We start from the raw sequence: 16,384 nt of genomic DNA on the forward strand, positions 1-16,384 counted from the left end.
TTAGGTCGTTCATTTCCAGACTGTCTAAAGGCTATAATTTCAGGAACGTTCTCTGTAAATACCTCCCTTAAGATCTAGGAATTAGATTGTCATGCGTTAAAAGTAGCTTAAAAGATGATCCTCAAGCTCTCTGTGGGTGAAACAGTTCAGATAAGTCACATTGTGAAGATGAGGCTCCACAGCTGAAAGAGAATTATCACACTGCAGTTTTCATGTCTTCTGATCTGAATGAAAGACACAATACGTGCAGGATGGTTTTATCCTGTCTGCCTCTGGAGGGGGGGGAAGGAAAGAAAAGGGACCTTGCCACTTGTTGCAGGCCCTGAGCACGCACACAGTCACTGACAGAAAAGAGGACATATAAGAATAATAAAAAAAACAGTTGGAGAGAAACTGATATAAGTAGGACAGTGGATGTGATCAGGAGAATAAGTAACTTCTATCAGAAGCCTATGCAAGGCCTTTTATTCTTTCTTTTTTACCGACATTTGGCTGAGGCAGTCTGACCCAGGAATTCTGCCTACTCTACTCCACCTGACCAATAAATGCAAGTCTTTTTTTAGGAGGATTGTATTGTTATAACTCACCGCTTGCTGCATTGCTTTCCTTTAAAAGGGGGGAAATCCCCCATAAGGAGTTAAACCAGCAGGGCCTGGCTGTTAAAAACATATAGGCAACAAGATGTAGGGGAATCTAAAGGAAAAAATACCAACTCTGAAGAGTCATCAGAGGTTTATCCTGACCAAAAAGCTGTGCTTGAAGCTAGCTTCAAGGGCTGTGTTAATCAGAGAAGCAGTATAAGAATGGGGTTCTGAGTGAAAATTTCTGTGTCATCTGCTGTAGATACTTACTTAAATCTGATGCTAGTTTAAGGGTTTTCCACCTCATCTGTTCAGTGAGGAAAGGAAGTGCTAATATCTCTAGTTCATGCTTAGAAAGAGCAGCTTTCCTGAAGGCATCCAGGAGCTCTGTGTTAGAGCAAATTGTCCCAACGTGTGATCCGGTATTTTTCACTGTTTTTTTTTCTAAATCTCCAATCCAGTTTGCAAAAAAGACATAATTAAATTGGAAATTCAGCAGATGGCCACCAAGACAGTCAAGGGGTTGGAGCATATGCCCTGGAAGGAGAGGCTGAGGAACCTGGGCTTTTGTTCAGCCTGGTGAAGAGAAGTCTTTGTGGAGGACCCAACTGAATCTCCCCCTAGTACCAGCAGAAAGGTTACTGAGAGCAGGGAGCCAGGCAGTTCATCACAGTGCATGGTGAAAGGGTGAGAGACAGTGGACATAAGCTGAAATGAGAGGTTCAGAGTAGATTTTTACGATGAGGACAGTCAGACAGTGGAGCAGGCTATGCAGAGAGGGTGTGCAGGCTCCATCCTTGGAGGATTTCAAGACCTGACTGGAGAAAACCCTGGACAACATGGTTTGATGTCTTAGCTGACCATGCTTCGATTAGGATGTTCATTTAGAGACCTTCTACTGTCCACAGTCTTCCTAAAGTAGGATCCCATCTCACCTGTTAAAACACTTGTTTCTCCTGTTCTAGGAACCTAAATTCTGTGTTTTCTGCCTTAGCCCCACTGGAGTTATCAAGAGCAGCACCTGGCTATGCATGGAGGATAGTAGTCGTGGCTCCTGCCACTATTGTACTATTATTACTACTTTGACTCTCGGTTCACCCTGGTGAATTGATGTAGCTCGGGGCACTGAAGTTTCTTGCCTTCCTCAGTTTGGGAACTGCCAAGCCCTACCATTCAGAGCCCTTCTGAGCGTGAATGAACTTTTGAACTTTATAGACAGATAACTGCTCAGTAGTATTATTTTCAGAAGAACTAGCTGCCTACTGTCACTGAGATAAAAGCTGAGGCTTAGGTATACTTAATTCTTGAAAATTGGGAAGCTGGTTTAGGTTTCTGTTCATTGATTCTGTTTTTAATCTATTTTGCAAATTTAGACCTGAGCTCCCAAGCACTACTTTTTTTTGTTGTTGCTTTTGCACACTTTCATATATCATCTGAAATAAGATAGTTTCCAAAGATATGCTTAGCATTTCTTTCAGCTAACCAAAGGGCAGACTTAGCAATTGAATACTCCAAGGAGCTGGAGTAGGTTTATTTGGAAGTGTGACAGTAACTTGAGACCTGCTGGAAGTCAGTGGCACTTGTTATTTTTTTCTGTGTAAAAACAGAGTGAGGAAACATACTACTGTTCGTGCGTGTCTTCTAGAAAGAAAGGGACAAGTCTTAGTTCTATGACTAAATAACTGTTATGTTCCAGTCTGTCAACTCTATTAGTTGTATTGCTTTCATATTGTGAGTAAAGTTACCTGAACAGATTTTGGCAAAATTACCTATTGCTCTTTGTTGCCCTATTAAAGATGGGGTTAAGATCACAGTGAGTTCTTGCTGATATAGAGTTGCTTTGAGGTGTAAGACAACACAAAACACAAGTGAAAAAACTATGTTGTGAGAAGCGTACGGTGTGTATGTTATAGGGGTTTTTTTAATTCCTTAGGCATATCCTTTCTTAGCTTCTCTTAGTTCTTGACTCATTTTTTTTATTTCACTCTGCAGTCTGTTTTCACTAGAATGGCAGTTATAAAAGCTCTAGAGAAGATAAAAGAAGAAGATTTTCTCAAGTAAGTATATACTGAAACTAGTTCTTAGTATTGTGCTTTTGTATAGAATTAGGATGGAGAGGAAAATATTAGGTGGGTGAGTAGCGGTTGTTTAAATTCTGCTAGTTTACTGGTTAAAATGTGTTGCGTTTTCCATTCTTCTGGTAATAAAATGTCATTCCAGATCTTTTATTTAAGGAGCAATCTTAAAATGCTTTAATTAAGCCACACACAAATGATGGTCTTTTTTCCCATTTGTAAAAGTGCTGCATTGGTTGATTTTCTCAGGAGCTGCACAGAGGAGAAACTGGGTTCAGGGAGCTGCAGTTCTGCTCTGTGCTTTTGGCAGTACATCACTGCAGATCTCTGGGCTTGCATGGGATTTGGAATGGTTGGAAGTGAAAACAGTTTGTTACAGTATTGCCAATCATTTCCATTCAAAAATCTCAATCAACATCCCCAAAACCCCAGAAGAGATTTAGAAATCATAGAACTTCCTCCTGTATTTTGAACCTCAGAGTTTGTAAGGCAAGCTTCTCTTTACAAGAAAGACTTTTTTCCATATTTCCAAAATGTTGAGTTGAATTTTAGGAAAACACCAAGTGCTGCAATATGGTAAAAATCACAAGCACTGGGAAGACATCAATAGCCACCTTCTCTGTAGTTCACTGTGCTTAATTGCCCTAAGTCTTTCAAGCTCTTTTCTTTGATTACCAGCAAAGATTTAGCAGTAGATCCTGAAGATACTTTTCATTCAGTATTTAGTTTCATTATTGCTCTAGCTGTAGTATGGTGCATCTTATTAGCACGCTTTGGAGTGTCATACATTGATAATGTTCGATGACAGACTGAAAAAAGTATTTGCAATGCAGAATGCAATGTTGTTGATTTGCTTAATGTTTATCCATTACTTGGTGTTCCAGCTTTTAATGTGAATATTGAGTTTATACTGTAGCTGTGTTTTGTGTGACTGAAATAATCGTCTTTCAAGCCATTATTGGTATGGTGATGCTCCAGCATGCTCTGGTATTACTAGTGTTTTTTAATCTTTTTTTTATACAGGTATTTTCCATGTCCCCCAAGTTCACCAAAGAACCTCTGTGTTGCTCTGGAAATTCAGTGCAATAATGGTGCACTTTTTGTGGCTGGTAAAATGATCTATTTATTTGCTGCTGTGTTGTCTTAAACATTACTTTATCATACTGCTGCGAGACCTAGGAGATTCTTGCTATTTGTTGATTCCTGCAATTAAGTATAAGCAAAGAAACAAATCTGGCTGTATATAAGAGTGGACTTTGTTTGAAAGGGGAAGAAATTATACTTTTCTGAAGACGTGATTTTTGTCAAAAGTTAGAAATTACAAATCAACGTGCTAAAATCAAAACTTTGCCTGCTCTTACATTGTGAATTTAAACTTGGAGACTGTGTGGTGGAATGTGGTTGAAGGGGAGTGGGAGCTGCAGAGAGCTGTGTCAGGGCCAAGGTTGGGTTCCCGTGTTAGAAGCTGCAGGAGGGGAGCACGTCACTTCTACTGCTCCCAGCATGCACACACCTCCCTCTGGATATTTGAGAAGATTCTGCTTTTATTTGCTATTGGTTTTGGGTTTTTTTGAGAGGTAGAAGAGTTCTCTCTTCTAGAGACAGCACAGGATAATATGGAGATTTAAAATTACTTTCTTTGTGCCCTTGCTTATTAAGGGAGTTTATCCAGAACCAGCTTATGAAATGAAGAATTTTGCCCTGTTGTCAAAGCTTGTTCTCTCCTTTGGAAAACCTTTATCCCTGCAAATCCTGCAGGTGTAATATGTGCCCTCATAATAAGCACAAGGTTTGGGAAAGGCCCTTCTGCGCCAAATAAGCTCCCAGCAGTGCTGTTCACTTGCTTGGATTTTGATCTGGATTCAGAGGTTTTCACCATCTGGATTTACCTGCATATTGTTCCATCCAAAACTGCCAATCTTAATGGGATTTAATAAAGATTAAATTCTAGAAAGCTTAGCTCTTGCAAGTTCCCCCCTCCAAACCAAGAGATAGCATCTGAAATAATTGGGTGAGACATATAATGCAACAGCTTTCGATGTCCCTGAGTTGAGACGATTCAACTTTTCTGTCACCTGCCTGCAGGAGTTATCTACCCTTCCCCTAGTCCTGTGTATAAACAACCACTTATTTAAATATATGCAACAGATTATTTTTTAAAACCCTACAATTTTAATCCAATGTACTATGTTTAAAAGGATGGTATGAATCTTGACTAAAGGAAAATGTTAAATTAAAAGAGAAAATGCAAAAGTGATCACTCTCATGGCACGCTGGTTAGTGTTCTAAACATACCTGTTTCTTATTTTTAATTACTGATTAGACAGTTAGATGTACCTTTTCATTAATCCAAGACATACAGTGTCTTTTAGCCTTTTCCAAAAACACTGGGGTTTTTTCAGTTGCTTTGTTGGATGGTTTTAGCGGAATTCATCTGTACAGAGAAAGAGACAGAGGGTCAGCTTTCTGCATGTGATTGAACACTGTTTTTGCAATTTATGGTTTAAAGCTTGTTCCAAACAAAACCCAAAAAACCCTGGCAGGATGTCATCTTTAATTTTTGAATAAATAAATCCAGAATAGAATAATTTATTGAGTACAGTGCAGCTATTGTGTTATTATAGCAGTTTAAATGAGATGGGATCTTAATTTGTAAGCACAGTTTCAGAGCTGGTATTGCCCTCTTGACCTTATCTTTGGCATTCGCCGAACAATTCCCCCCCAACTTATTTTAAAGGTTCAGGAGAAGCTGTCAAACCGAGAAACACCTTCTGTTTTTTTTTAACCCACTCTTGTTCAGATCAAAAGCTAAAACAATTAGAATGGGGAGTTGCGAGAAAAAAATCATTTTCCTTTTTCCACTTTACGGAAAGAGAATTTAGCAGTGTGAAGCTGACTTCTGAATGATTAGTCATAGTACTTTCATTATTTGCCCCAGTGAACGGTATTAGTCAGTTTCCCCATTTGTTTGTGTGAGTTTTTCTGCAGATCAAAATGCAAGAAGGAAACATTGTTAGAAATAGGAAAATATGATAACTGAAAACCAAAAATTTGAGATGGCAGAGGTATAGTGTAATATACATAGCTACTTTGAACTCCTTTTTATTTTCTATATGCAAGGTTTCAGACTGAAACTTGTTTGTGCAGGGGGGTAACTTATTATTTATGAATGAGTTCCTTGTTTTGTGCATATTTTCACTTATAAAACCTGTCAATAAGAAAGCTCATCGTGGTCACCTGTGTCAGACTTGTTCTTTGTTTATAGCAGTTGTGTCATGGGAGACAGCATGCTAGTGTGACATAACACGAGACTATGACTGGAATCAGTCAGAGGATGGCAATCTCTTTACATGGCAACTTTTCAAGGTTCTCAAAATTTGTACTAGTTCATTACTGAGACATTTTGCTCACACGGTTTTCCTTGTAATGAGCCAAAGCATTTAAGTTTGGGTTTCTTTTGTTAAATGTTCAGACAATGGCAGAACTTGGATTGAAACCTGAACTAATTGATACAAGGGGGTGTGGGAGCTTCTTCACTTGTGACATGTATACACTGGTAGACAGGCATATGTATAGCCCTTCTTTGGTATATGGGAGGCTGGTTAAAGACCACGGTTTAAAAAAAAAAAAAAGAAAATATTCCATTTGGGATGAAGTTGTGTCAAACTAGGCACTTGAACCTCTGGGTTTTCATTCCCAGTCATGTCAGGCTATATAATTTTGTTTCTATGGGTATACCTGAAGCAACTGGCTCTCCAAGTCTACCTTTAAGCTGGCCATCTCGGATACTGAAACTCTCATAGGTGCAGCAACACACATTTCATACTGTTGCTGTAACGCTCTTGCCATAAAACAAGTTTAAGCCTGTAAATTTATTTTCACAAAGTTCTGATGAAAGTTAAATGTGTTGTGCTGTGCAGTACTGGAGCTTTTGTCCATTGCTTTAGCATGATTATGGGTAACGTAGTTGTTTTTTACAGGAAGATACAACAAATATTCAAGGAATTTACCTCAGACTCCCTGGATTATTGATGGGGAGCGGAAGCTGGAATCTTCAGTGGAAGAACTGATTTCAGAGCATCTAATTGCAGAATTCAAAGCAGATAGTAAGTATCTAGGAGATCTTTTACCACAGGTATTTTTCATCATTACTAGAATATTTTTTCGTAGTAGCTACTAACAGAAGAATGTAATAGAAAAAATTGTGTTTCTTTATCCCTCTTATCTTTCCAAGTCCAAACCTGTAAACTTTTTTTAGCTATGATCGGTGAGAAATTAGATGACTGCTTTGTTTTATCCAGTGTCTTTTATCCTTCTAAAATATTTCCTCAGTTGATCTGATGATGCAAATATTATGGTTTTATGTGGCAGTATTTCTGTCTTGCCATACTTAATGGTTGGCAATTCATAAAATGACTTGTAACAAGAAGGTTTTTGCCATCAGTGTTCCACAATATCTGCCTGGCCTTCAACCCCTTCATGTTTCTTACCTTGATTGATTTATTTTCTCCAGTGCATAGACTTCTACAAGCTAAAGGCTTATCCAGATGAAATAATCACTTCCCATCATTTGTCATTATCTAGACATGGTATTAGAGACATAGAAGACCCAAGGAAAAATAGCAGTAAATATTAGTTTGGAAAAAACTCCTCTCCTCCCAGTGGATATGTTAGTTTGAGGAAAATCCTCAAACCATGTGTTTAGTCCAGGTACTATGTAACACCTGATTCCAGCTTGCAGAATTACCACAGGTGACCACCAGAAGTGCATGTGCAGTAACGTTGAGAAGATATATAAACGAATAGAAAGACTTATTGCTAGTAGATCAAGGGAGGTGATCCTTCCTCTTTACTCAGTATGGGGAAGATATATTTGGAGTAGTTCTGGGCTCCCCAGTAGAAGAAAGACCTGTTCGTACCAGAATGAGTCCAGCAAAGGGCTGTGAAGATGATTAAGGGTCTGGAGCATTCCCAACTAAGAAAACTCTGATAGCGTCTGACCAAAATAAAGCTTCATGACTGTGGAAGAAGGTTATATAGCTGCCATAATATGAGCAGAGAAATGAGAGATAACAAAAACTGAGGAAATATTTATGCACTCTATATGTTCCCTATGGAGGAAAAATTTTGAAACCATCAGTTTCGCAGAGATGCTTTGGAGTAGAACTGCAAAATTACCTCTAGTGCAGGGTTTGGTCCCCAATTCCTCCATCAGGCAAAGCTTAAAGGCGGAAGAGCTATGATGAAGGAAACTAAATACCCAATAGTGCATTTTTGTAGCTTGAAAGATGAGAAAACCAAATACACGGAGATTACTTTTCAGTTTGGACTTGAATTTTCTTCCTCTTTTGTCCAGGTGTGTGTGACTAGCAGAAATTTCTTTGAAATCTTTGGAAACCATTGGATGTATTTAGGATAAAAAGTTCTGTTTTGGAGGAGGACAGCTCAGTTTGATTTTATTCATAGACTTGAATTAGCTGGGTAAGAAATGAACAAAATTAATAAGTGGAATTCCTTTAGGATGGTACTGCTTTTTTCCGGCCATTTCCAGGGTTGTCGCAGTCACGTTAAAGCCAAGGAACTAGGAGTGCTCTTCAAGAAACTTGTGAACCTGATACAATGAACCATAGCTATCCCGGATTTTTTTCAAAATCCGTGCAGACTTCATTTTATAAAGATAGCTCTTCAAAGTATATTTGCAAACAAGTTTAGAAATAAAATATTTCCCTCTTTAAAAGCTGTAGAGAGTATTGAAAATGCAAAATAAAATCTCACCTCCCTTGTTCAAATCTCTTACAGGCTTTAATTTTTCTTCTTCTGGAAGAGAAGATGTGGATGTAAGAACACTAGGCAATGGTAAGGCTTGGAACATCCCATGTGAAACACAGAAACAAACAAAATGGTTAACTGAAGCTACCCTAATAGCTCTTGCTGAGTGCTAAGTGCATAAGTGTGTGATTAGGCATGCTTTGAAATTTTATCTCGGAAACATTTTAGTGATATTTATGTATTTATTCCCAAAGACCGAACAGTTTCATCAAACCAGCTGAAAGAGGAGCCCTTTTTCAGTGTCTTTGGCTGCACAGATGCATGGAAATGCATAGCTTGTTAGGAGTATTTTATTTTACTCACTTCCTATTTTTAAGCTGTTTCTGTCAGACTAATTCCTGTCTTGTTTTCTGTTGGGTCCTTCTACTTCGCCTCACTGTCATTTGGGAGTGGAAAAGCTTTATTTTCTTTTTGAACTTGGGTCCTTTAAAAGTCAGTTGCTTTCCAATATGCTGAAGCTACTACAGCCAAAGAAAGAAGGGAAAGAAAAAGTCAAAATGAACAACGATGTGTTCCAGTTGCTGTCTGATTTGTAGTGTAGTTCTTGGCATTGCTTATACTGGGGATCATCCCTGGCCCTGAGCGCAGAAAGTGCAGCTATTGCAACAGATGTTTAGCTTAGGGAGCGGGATTTAACATCATCTTGCACCTGGGCATTGCTGTAGGTGACAGAAAATAAGCTAATTAACTTTTTTCTTATTTTATTTTTTAATTAGCACAGACTTGTACAAGATGTCTTCTGGGAAGTCGTAATTTGCACTTATTGCTGATACTGGGGTTTAGTAGCCAAAAAAAGTCCCTTGTTTCTTTCCTTCCATCTGATGCTACATCGCTAAACCCGCAAGTCCTATCCCTGTTTGCATAACGGCAAACAATCTTCACACCTTCCAACCTTACTGCATAAATTCAAACGTTAATTTAGAACAACATGTTTTTATGTTTTATGACTGTGCATGTTGCCAGGAAGGCCCTTTGCAATTGAGCTTGTGAATCCTCGTAGAATACATTTTACTGCTGAGGAAATGAAGGGACTTCAGCAGGTAAATTATTTGCACCTCATGGAACTCATAAAGCATGCGTTTCTTCTCTAACTGAGCAGTTTTGCTAACTGATTTTTTTTTTTCTAAATATCACAGACAATTAATAACTCTTCAGACAAAATACAGGTTCGAGATTTACAGCTTGTCACCAGGTCAGTATTTATCATCACTGGCAAGGGATTTCAAAGGGATGCTTTGGGAGTTTTGCAAACATTCTTGCTCACAGCGTTATATGATTATGCTTATGTTATGTGAGTAATTAATTTCTTTTGTTTAGAGAGGCAATTGGTCGTATGAAGGAAGGTGAAGAGGAAAAGACAAAGACCTATAGTGCCTTAATATGGACAGACAAAGCAATACAGAAGGAAGATATTGCATTTCTAGATGATATCAAGGTATCTGTAGGTGTTTTTGCTGATTTATATAGTACCTGGCCTGGTGTCTTAGGGGAGAGTTTATATACATTCACCCACTTTGCCATTGTTGTGCTAGCAATATAGCTGGCTGGCTGTTAGCCAAGACAACTAATTATTGTATAACGTTGACCTTCCCATAGACCAAATAATAAAAAGTAGTGAATGTGAGAGGAGGAAATCTGGCACCCCCACCCCTTTCTTTACCTTAGTGTTTTGCAAAAGTGAAAAGAGCAGAGGAGGTCTTTTGTTTCTGCAAGCTCTCAAGCAATTCTTCCACAGCTGCAGCAATTAAGAGTTTGAAATATCCATGGAAAATAATGCAAAGAGGCCTTATAAAGTGCTCGATGTAACAAGCACGCAGTGTTAACGAGAACTTTCTCCAAATGCTGGTTGGAGAAATACTGTTGCTGGAGAAGTGTGGTCAGTTTTTGTCGTGTTGCACCATTTCCTTTGGGTCTTGGCCATGAAATCGTTCTCAAAGTGAGGGCTTGAGCCATTATGCTTCAGGGAGATGACTGTTGTGAAGCTTTTTTATTTGAGCGTGCCCACTCACTTCCTGAAAAGTTGCTTTCAGACTGCTGCATCTCATTTGGGAAAGGGGGTGGGGAATGAACTTTTTAAAAGACTGTTACAAGATCTAGTCTCATTTGGGTTTTTTTTTCTCACTTTTATTTCTAGGGGGATGGCTGTAGTTTAGACAAAGCATATTGTGGGTGGGATATTTTTTTCTGATTGCCCTGAGGCTCTCCATGAGCTTCTAAATCCTGGAGTCATTCCAGGAAAGGACTATGGAGATTTCAAGGTTATTCCTCCGTATTTGTGATTCCATTACTTTGTGTTCATATGAGGCCTTCTCATTTAGCCTGTGAGATGGCTGTCCTTTTTTCCTTTAATAAACATGGAAAAAATTGGTCTTGCCTCAAGAAGATTACTCAACTACCATAATACAATACAAAAAAGATGCAATTGGTTGACAATACATACGACTCTCAAAATCTGTGCAGTATGTTGCACATTTCCTTCCTCATTTATTTTGTTACCTCTTGTAACAGGAATTAAAACTTGACCAGAAGACACCTCTGCGGGTTCTTCACAGAAGGCCTCTTGCTGTAAGATGTCGGATTATTCATACAATGAAATCTCAGTACATAGATGAGCATCATTTTCGCCTGCATCTGAAGACTCAAGCAGGAACGTATCCTTAGATGCCGTTAGACAATGCATTTATGAAACAGGTTGCTGATTAGATTACTTTGGGGAATGGGAAGTTTCCTGCTTTTTACCACTGCGGTGTTTCTAAATCCTTGCTCTTTAGCAGTCATATGTTGCTGCATAATGTTGGCTTTCATGTCAGAATTTCACATTCAGGCTTTCATTCAAAGATGCTTCCCGTGTGTGTATTTTTGTGACCACCAGTCTGATAGTTTTGAAGTATATGATAGCTATAAAAGCATACTAGTTAAAGACACATTTAAGCTTTTTCTAAATTAACTGAAAACTTTTCATTTTAGAAAATAAGCTTTTCTGCAATATTTAATGCACTGCAGTGCATACTGTAGATTGCTGCTACTTGAAAGTTAACAGTCTGGTCATAAAGTCAGTGCTCACTTCGGAACAAAACAGAAAATGTAGGTCGATAGTGCAGGCTTTAGCATTAGAATCAAAAGCCAAGAATTAGGATGTCTTCTAAAGGTGGGTATGGGCTTAACAGGATGTTCACTGTAAATTGGCTTAGGAGTAGAAAGAGATGCAATTTTTGCTTTGAGTGTTTTTCCCTGTGCTCTTTTTTTTTCTTTTGATTTCTTTGTGGTAAAATACACCTTTCCTTAGCCAGTATTTCTAGTTACATTAAAGAATTTGTGCATGGAGACTTTGGAAGAACGAAGCCCAATATTGGCTCCCTCCTGAACAGAACTGCCGACATTCTGGAGCTGGATGTAGAAGTAAGTTGTTTGCTATTTATCTTTCTTGGAAATTAGTAACATAGTTGCATCTGTGAGATGGTTTCAGTGGAATTGCTCTAAACGAATCAACGTTCCTTACCACAGTTAATAGAAAAATTGTGTTAATGCACAAATAGCAGTTTGTACCATGCTGCTACATGTGACAGGCTTCCTCTGCTGAATTCATGTCAGGGAGGGACAGGAGGGCATGCCATGAATTGATGACACTTACTATTAGCGCCCACCAGAACAGAGCTTAGCAATGTTACATGTACCACATCACTTCTTCTCAAAACAGGGTTGGATGACAAATATGAGAGATGTGACGACTTCTCTCAGTGCTGGTTCAAACACAGCAAGAAGTTGTATCTGTTCACTTGCTGGAGTCAGAGGAAAAAAACAAATTTGTTTTGGTTATAAGAATGCATGTGAGGATATGGATTTAATATTAAATCTTGTCAAACCATGAAGGTTATTTAAAACATGCTTTAATTTCAAGTAGCCATTGATCAGCATACTTGTTCTCATGTATTTCTTGAAAACCGCCCATGTGTAACATTTTGCAGAACAGACTTGCAGGTTTTTGCATGTCTTGTAGGATAATACAGGAAGAGAGCTTGCAAAGGGCACTTCAGTTACCTCTGAAAACAGCAGCAGCTGACTTGGGGCTCAGGCTGATAAGCATTACTCTCATACAGATAGGTGTCACTACAGTTATTGGACATAACTGTTAAAGATGTCTAGGGACCTGACAATAATTAGTCATCTTGCTAATAAATCTTGCTAATAGGCTCAGCCCAAGAGCCTAATCCTTTGATGAAGTTGTGGATTAGGCAAGGAGTGGGTATGATTAACGCAGGCAGCCTTGAAGCCAAGGCGTTTAACAAGCTTTGTGGCGATGCCTGTGTTGTGATTGCAAATGGCGATACTCTGGTAGCGTAGGGTGTTGTGCTTATGGAAGAGGGTGAGCAAGTTCATGCCCAAAGGGAACTGGAGATGTGGCCTTAGGGAGGCCGGTGAAGAAAGACATAATCCAAGTTGTAGTAATTACAACATTGCTTCTAATAGCATCAGGCATGTTTTGTCCCTTTTGACTAACAGTCAGGATGACTGTTCATGATGTTGCCTAGGTAATTCTTGCACATCATGTTTGACAGCTTATTCTTTTAGTCTAGTTTTCTTTGCTCAGGAGGCAGGTTTGGGGACAGGTGATAGTTTTCTACTCTCCTTGCCTGCACTGCCCAATACCTTAATATTTCCCAATACCCAGAGAAGGGCCACCAAGATGATCAAAGGAGTGAGAAGCTGCCATACCAGGATAGGCTGGGAGAACTGGGTTTGTTCAGCCTTGAGAAAAGGAGGCTCAGAGGGGATCTCATCCCCATGTACCAGTACTTAAGGGGTAGTTACAAAGATGATGGGACTCCCTTTTTACAAGGAGTCACATGGAGAGGACAAGGGAGAATGGACACAAGTTGCTCTTGGGGAGATTCTGATTGGACACCAGAGGGAAATTCTTCACAGTGAAGACAGTCAACCATTGGACTAATCTCCCCAGGGAAGTGGTTGACTCGGCCACGTTGGACACTTCCAAGAGTTGTTTGGACAGGGTGCTGGGCCATCTTGTCTAGACTGCGCTCTTCCTAGAAAGGTTGGACTAGATGATCCCTGAGGTCCCTTCCAACCTGGGATTCTGTGATTTCTGTAGCATCAATCAACAGGTTGATTGTTTTCATGTTGTAACGGCCCATCTGCAGGATGGGTAGAGGATGAAGACTGTTCATGTTTTTAATGGCTCTGGACATGCTGTAAATGCAGCACAACATCAGATGTTGCTGGGAAGTAGTAGTACAAGGACCTGTGCTTCTGCTTTATGGAGAAAGCCCAGCTCCCAGAGAGCTCTCACCAGGCACTCACGGAGCCCCTAGAACAAGGTGGCTGTTTCATGCCACTGACTCCTGCTCGTCTTGTCCCATGTCTCTTATTTTAGTGTCCTTTATTTACCATTTCTTTCCACTGTTAGCCTATAGCTGCCAAGCATAGAGTTCTGAGAGTGAGTTTCTTTACATAGGTAAAATATCAAGTCTGGGGGTTTTTTTGTTTTTTTTTTCTCTCTTTCCCTGCCTGCTCTTCTAGTCTGTTGATGTTGACTGGCCTCCAACCCTGGATAATTAACTTTTCAAGCTGGGACGAGGAAGAAGCAGCAACTCTGTCAGCAGCCAGTTACTGAACGCCATACAGTATTACAGCTCAGTTGCGAAGTATTTCTGTTGAACATTTGGATCATGTTGATCTGCCCAAGGATACTGTTACTTAGAATCAACCTTAAACACTCTGGACCAGGTAGTGTTCATTCAATCTCTAGCCTTACTTCAGTTTCTTCTGTGCATAAAAAGATTTTGGTAAGCTAGTGTACTGGTAAGAAGTCTTTTCAACGAACAATTAAGATAAATGGTGTAACCTATGCAAATGGTATACTGAGCCAGTACATCAAATGCTTTCTGCAGTAGTTGAAAATGTTTTAATTAAAAATAACCCTCCCTCAGCCAGATTTGTTTTTAAACTCTCTTTATATTGGATGGTGCAGTTTTTCTTGTCTGGATGCAGGTAGCACTGAGTTACCTGCAACCCAGACCTAACTTGTTCTGAGTGCTATTTGTGCAGGAGTATTTCCCAGAAGTCAGAGAGACTCTGAAACCAGTTGGCTAGTGCCTGGAATGAGGGAGGCAGCTCTCTGCTGGCTGCTTTTTGGTGTCAGTTTTAGAGATGGGGAAATCTGTCTCCCAGACATCATACTTTTCAAAGGGAAAAACAGTTTTCAGAGGAAAACGTTCCAGTTAAACCCAAATTTTTCTTATTTAAAGCCATCAGCAATGCTTCCTAGAAACAGCAGTTGAGGTACTTGAGGCCTCAACAGCGCTCTGGCCTGGTTACAGTCCTCTTCAGGCCTAGGATTTCCCCAGCTGAGTCACCATATATAAAAAGATTGGGAACTCCTGGCAGTGGTGCACAATGGAAATCTAATGAAAAATAGGAATACAAAGAACCACGAAGCCAAGGCAAATAAAAGATATACTGAAGAATGTTGGTATTGAGAGAACAAGTCAGAGAGAGAAAGCTTTCGTTTTCTTTCTAGCATCCAGCCTTGGATGGATGCCTGGAAGAGTTGAACATTATATAGGCACTTGCCTGGAACAGGGAAGAGCTGAGGTGTTCTTTGTGTTATTTTAAATGTTTCGCACAAAGCAGGAGCTGCACTGCAGGATTACTATGTTTATTAGCCAGATCCCACCACCTACATCTTTAGGAAAAGGCACTTTTAGGCCTCTGTCATGTCAATCCATTAGGAAGATACTTCTTACCTGAAGTACAGAAGAGAGTTATTGACAAGAAATTGGGGTTTGGAAGGTAATTTGTTAATTAACATTTGAAAAATAAAGAGGGTAATATTTGCCAAGACAAACCACTGTTTGAAGAGGGGGAGGATTACTGCTATGTCTTACCTTCAATTCAGTGGTGCCAGGACCCCATAATAGAACAGCTGCATGATAACCTTAGCTGAAGGCTCAAAAAAGCATTAATAAATTCATCTTTCAAGGAGGTCCTAAAAACTGATCTTGAAAAATTGTCTCTGCCTGTGATGGGCTGTCAAAACTTGTCTCTCATTACTTGTTTTCCTAGTCCACTGTAATGTAAGTACAGTGGTAGTTCAGAAGCTCCTGTTTTTCTAACACAAAAAATAGGAACATGATTCAGACAGCAATATTTTTTCTTTTTAATCTTAAAGCTGTTATGAGCAACAGATTCCAGGAGTAGTTGTCTCAGATAATCATCTGTACCCAGAAAGGAAGTGTCATGAATGATGGAAAACTTAAACTGAATTCAGAAAACAAATAAAAGAGAATTTCAGTCTCATATCGATGTGATTTCTTGAAACTCAAAGTAAGCTTAAATTCCATAAACTACTGGGGTGGGGGGGGGGAGGAATAAACAAGCCTGCACTGTGGACATGTCAGACATGAGAAGAGCTGTTCCAAGTGGGAAACAGTACTAACAGAGCAGAAGCACAAGGGGCTCCTGCCTGTCACGCTGCAAGGATACTTGAGGCACTCCCTGCTGCAGCTCTGTCTGCAATACACTGTGCCTTATCATGGCAACAGGGAGATCACACGAAGAATCAAAGTCCAGATAAACAAGGCTATAAAGATTACGCTAAACATGCTGAGTGTAATTGCTTCTCCGTACAATTAGAGATCCGCCAAAAATTCCCAAATCACTTTTTTTTAATGGTAAATGTGAAGTATCCAAATTGGGGGGGGGGGGTGGGTGGAGCTGATGATGCAAATATCTCTGCAGCTCTCTAGAGAGTTATTGTTCAGTGATCATGTGAAAATAGGAAAGTGAGAGATGTAGTTTGGGTTTTTTGAACTTTAAAGCCTGCAGTTTCTAACACAAGGTAAACACTTGGAACTATCATAATCTGTAGTGAATATTGCAGCA

At 39.5% G+C, this 16,384-nt stretch overlaps 1 protein-coding gene across 5 annotated transcripts in view; it reads left to right on the forward strand.

Moving 5' to 3' along the window:
- Window positions 1-16,384, forward strand: part of PUS10 (pseudouridine synthase 10) — a 42,815-nt gene that overhangs the window by 18,112 nt on the left and 8,319 nt on the right. For 4 of the 5 annotated variants that reach the window (XM_064446845.1, XM_064446847.1, XM_064446846.1 and 1 more), the window contains exons 9-18: window positions 2,574-2,638; window positions 3,680-3,765; window positions 6,637-6,762; window positions 8,456-8,512; window positions 9,449-9,525; window positions 9,622-9,677; window positions 9,803-9,920; window positions 10,994-11,136; window positions 11,785-11,884; window positions 14,021-15,799. In XM_064446845.1, coding sequence (XP_064302915.1) covers window positions 2,574-2,638; window positions 3,680-3,765; window positions 6,637-6,762; window positions 8,456-8,512; window positions 9,449-9,525; window positions 9,622-9,677; window positions 9,803-9,920; window positions 10,994-11,136; window positions 11,785-11,884; window positions 14,021-14,059 — 867 coding nt within the window. In that variant the 3' untranslated portion in view covers window positions 14,060-15,799. Of the gene's footprint in view, window positions 1-2,573; window positions 2,639-3,679; window positions 3,766-6,636; window positions 6,763-8,455; window positions 8,513-9,448; window positions 9,526-9,621; window positions 9,678-9,802; window positions 9,921-10,993; window positions 11,137-11,784; window positions 11,885-14,020; window positions 15,800-16,384 lie in introns of those variants that run through there. The other variant, XM_064446848.1, reaches the window with a different exon arrangement.

This window comes from Phalacrocorax carbo, chromosome 3 (genome assembly GCF_963921805.1).
Source record: "Phalacrocorax carbo chromosome 3, bPhaCar2.1, whole genome shotgun sequence".
Classification (NCBI taxonomy): domain Eukaryota; kingdom Metazoa; phylum Chordata; class Aves; order Suliformes; family Phalacrocoracidae; genus Phalacrocorax; species Phalacrocorax carbo.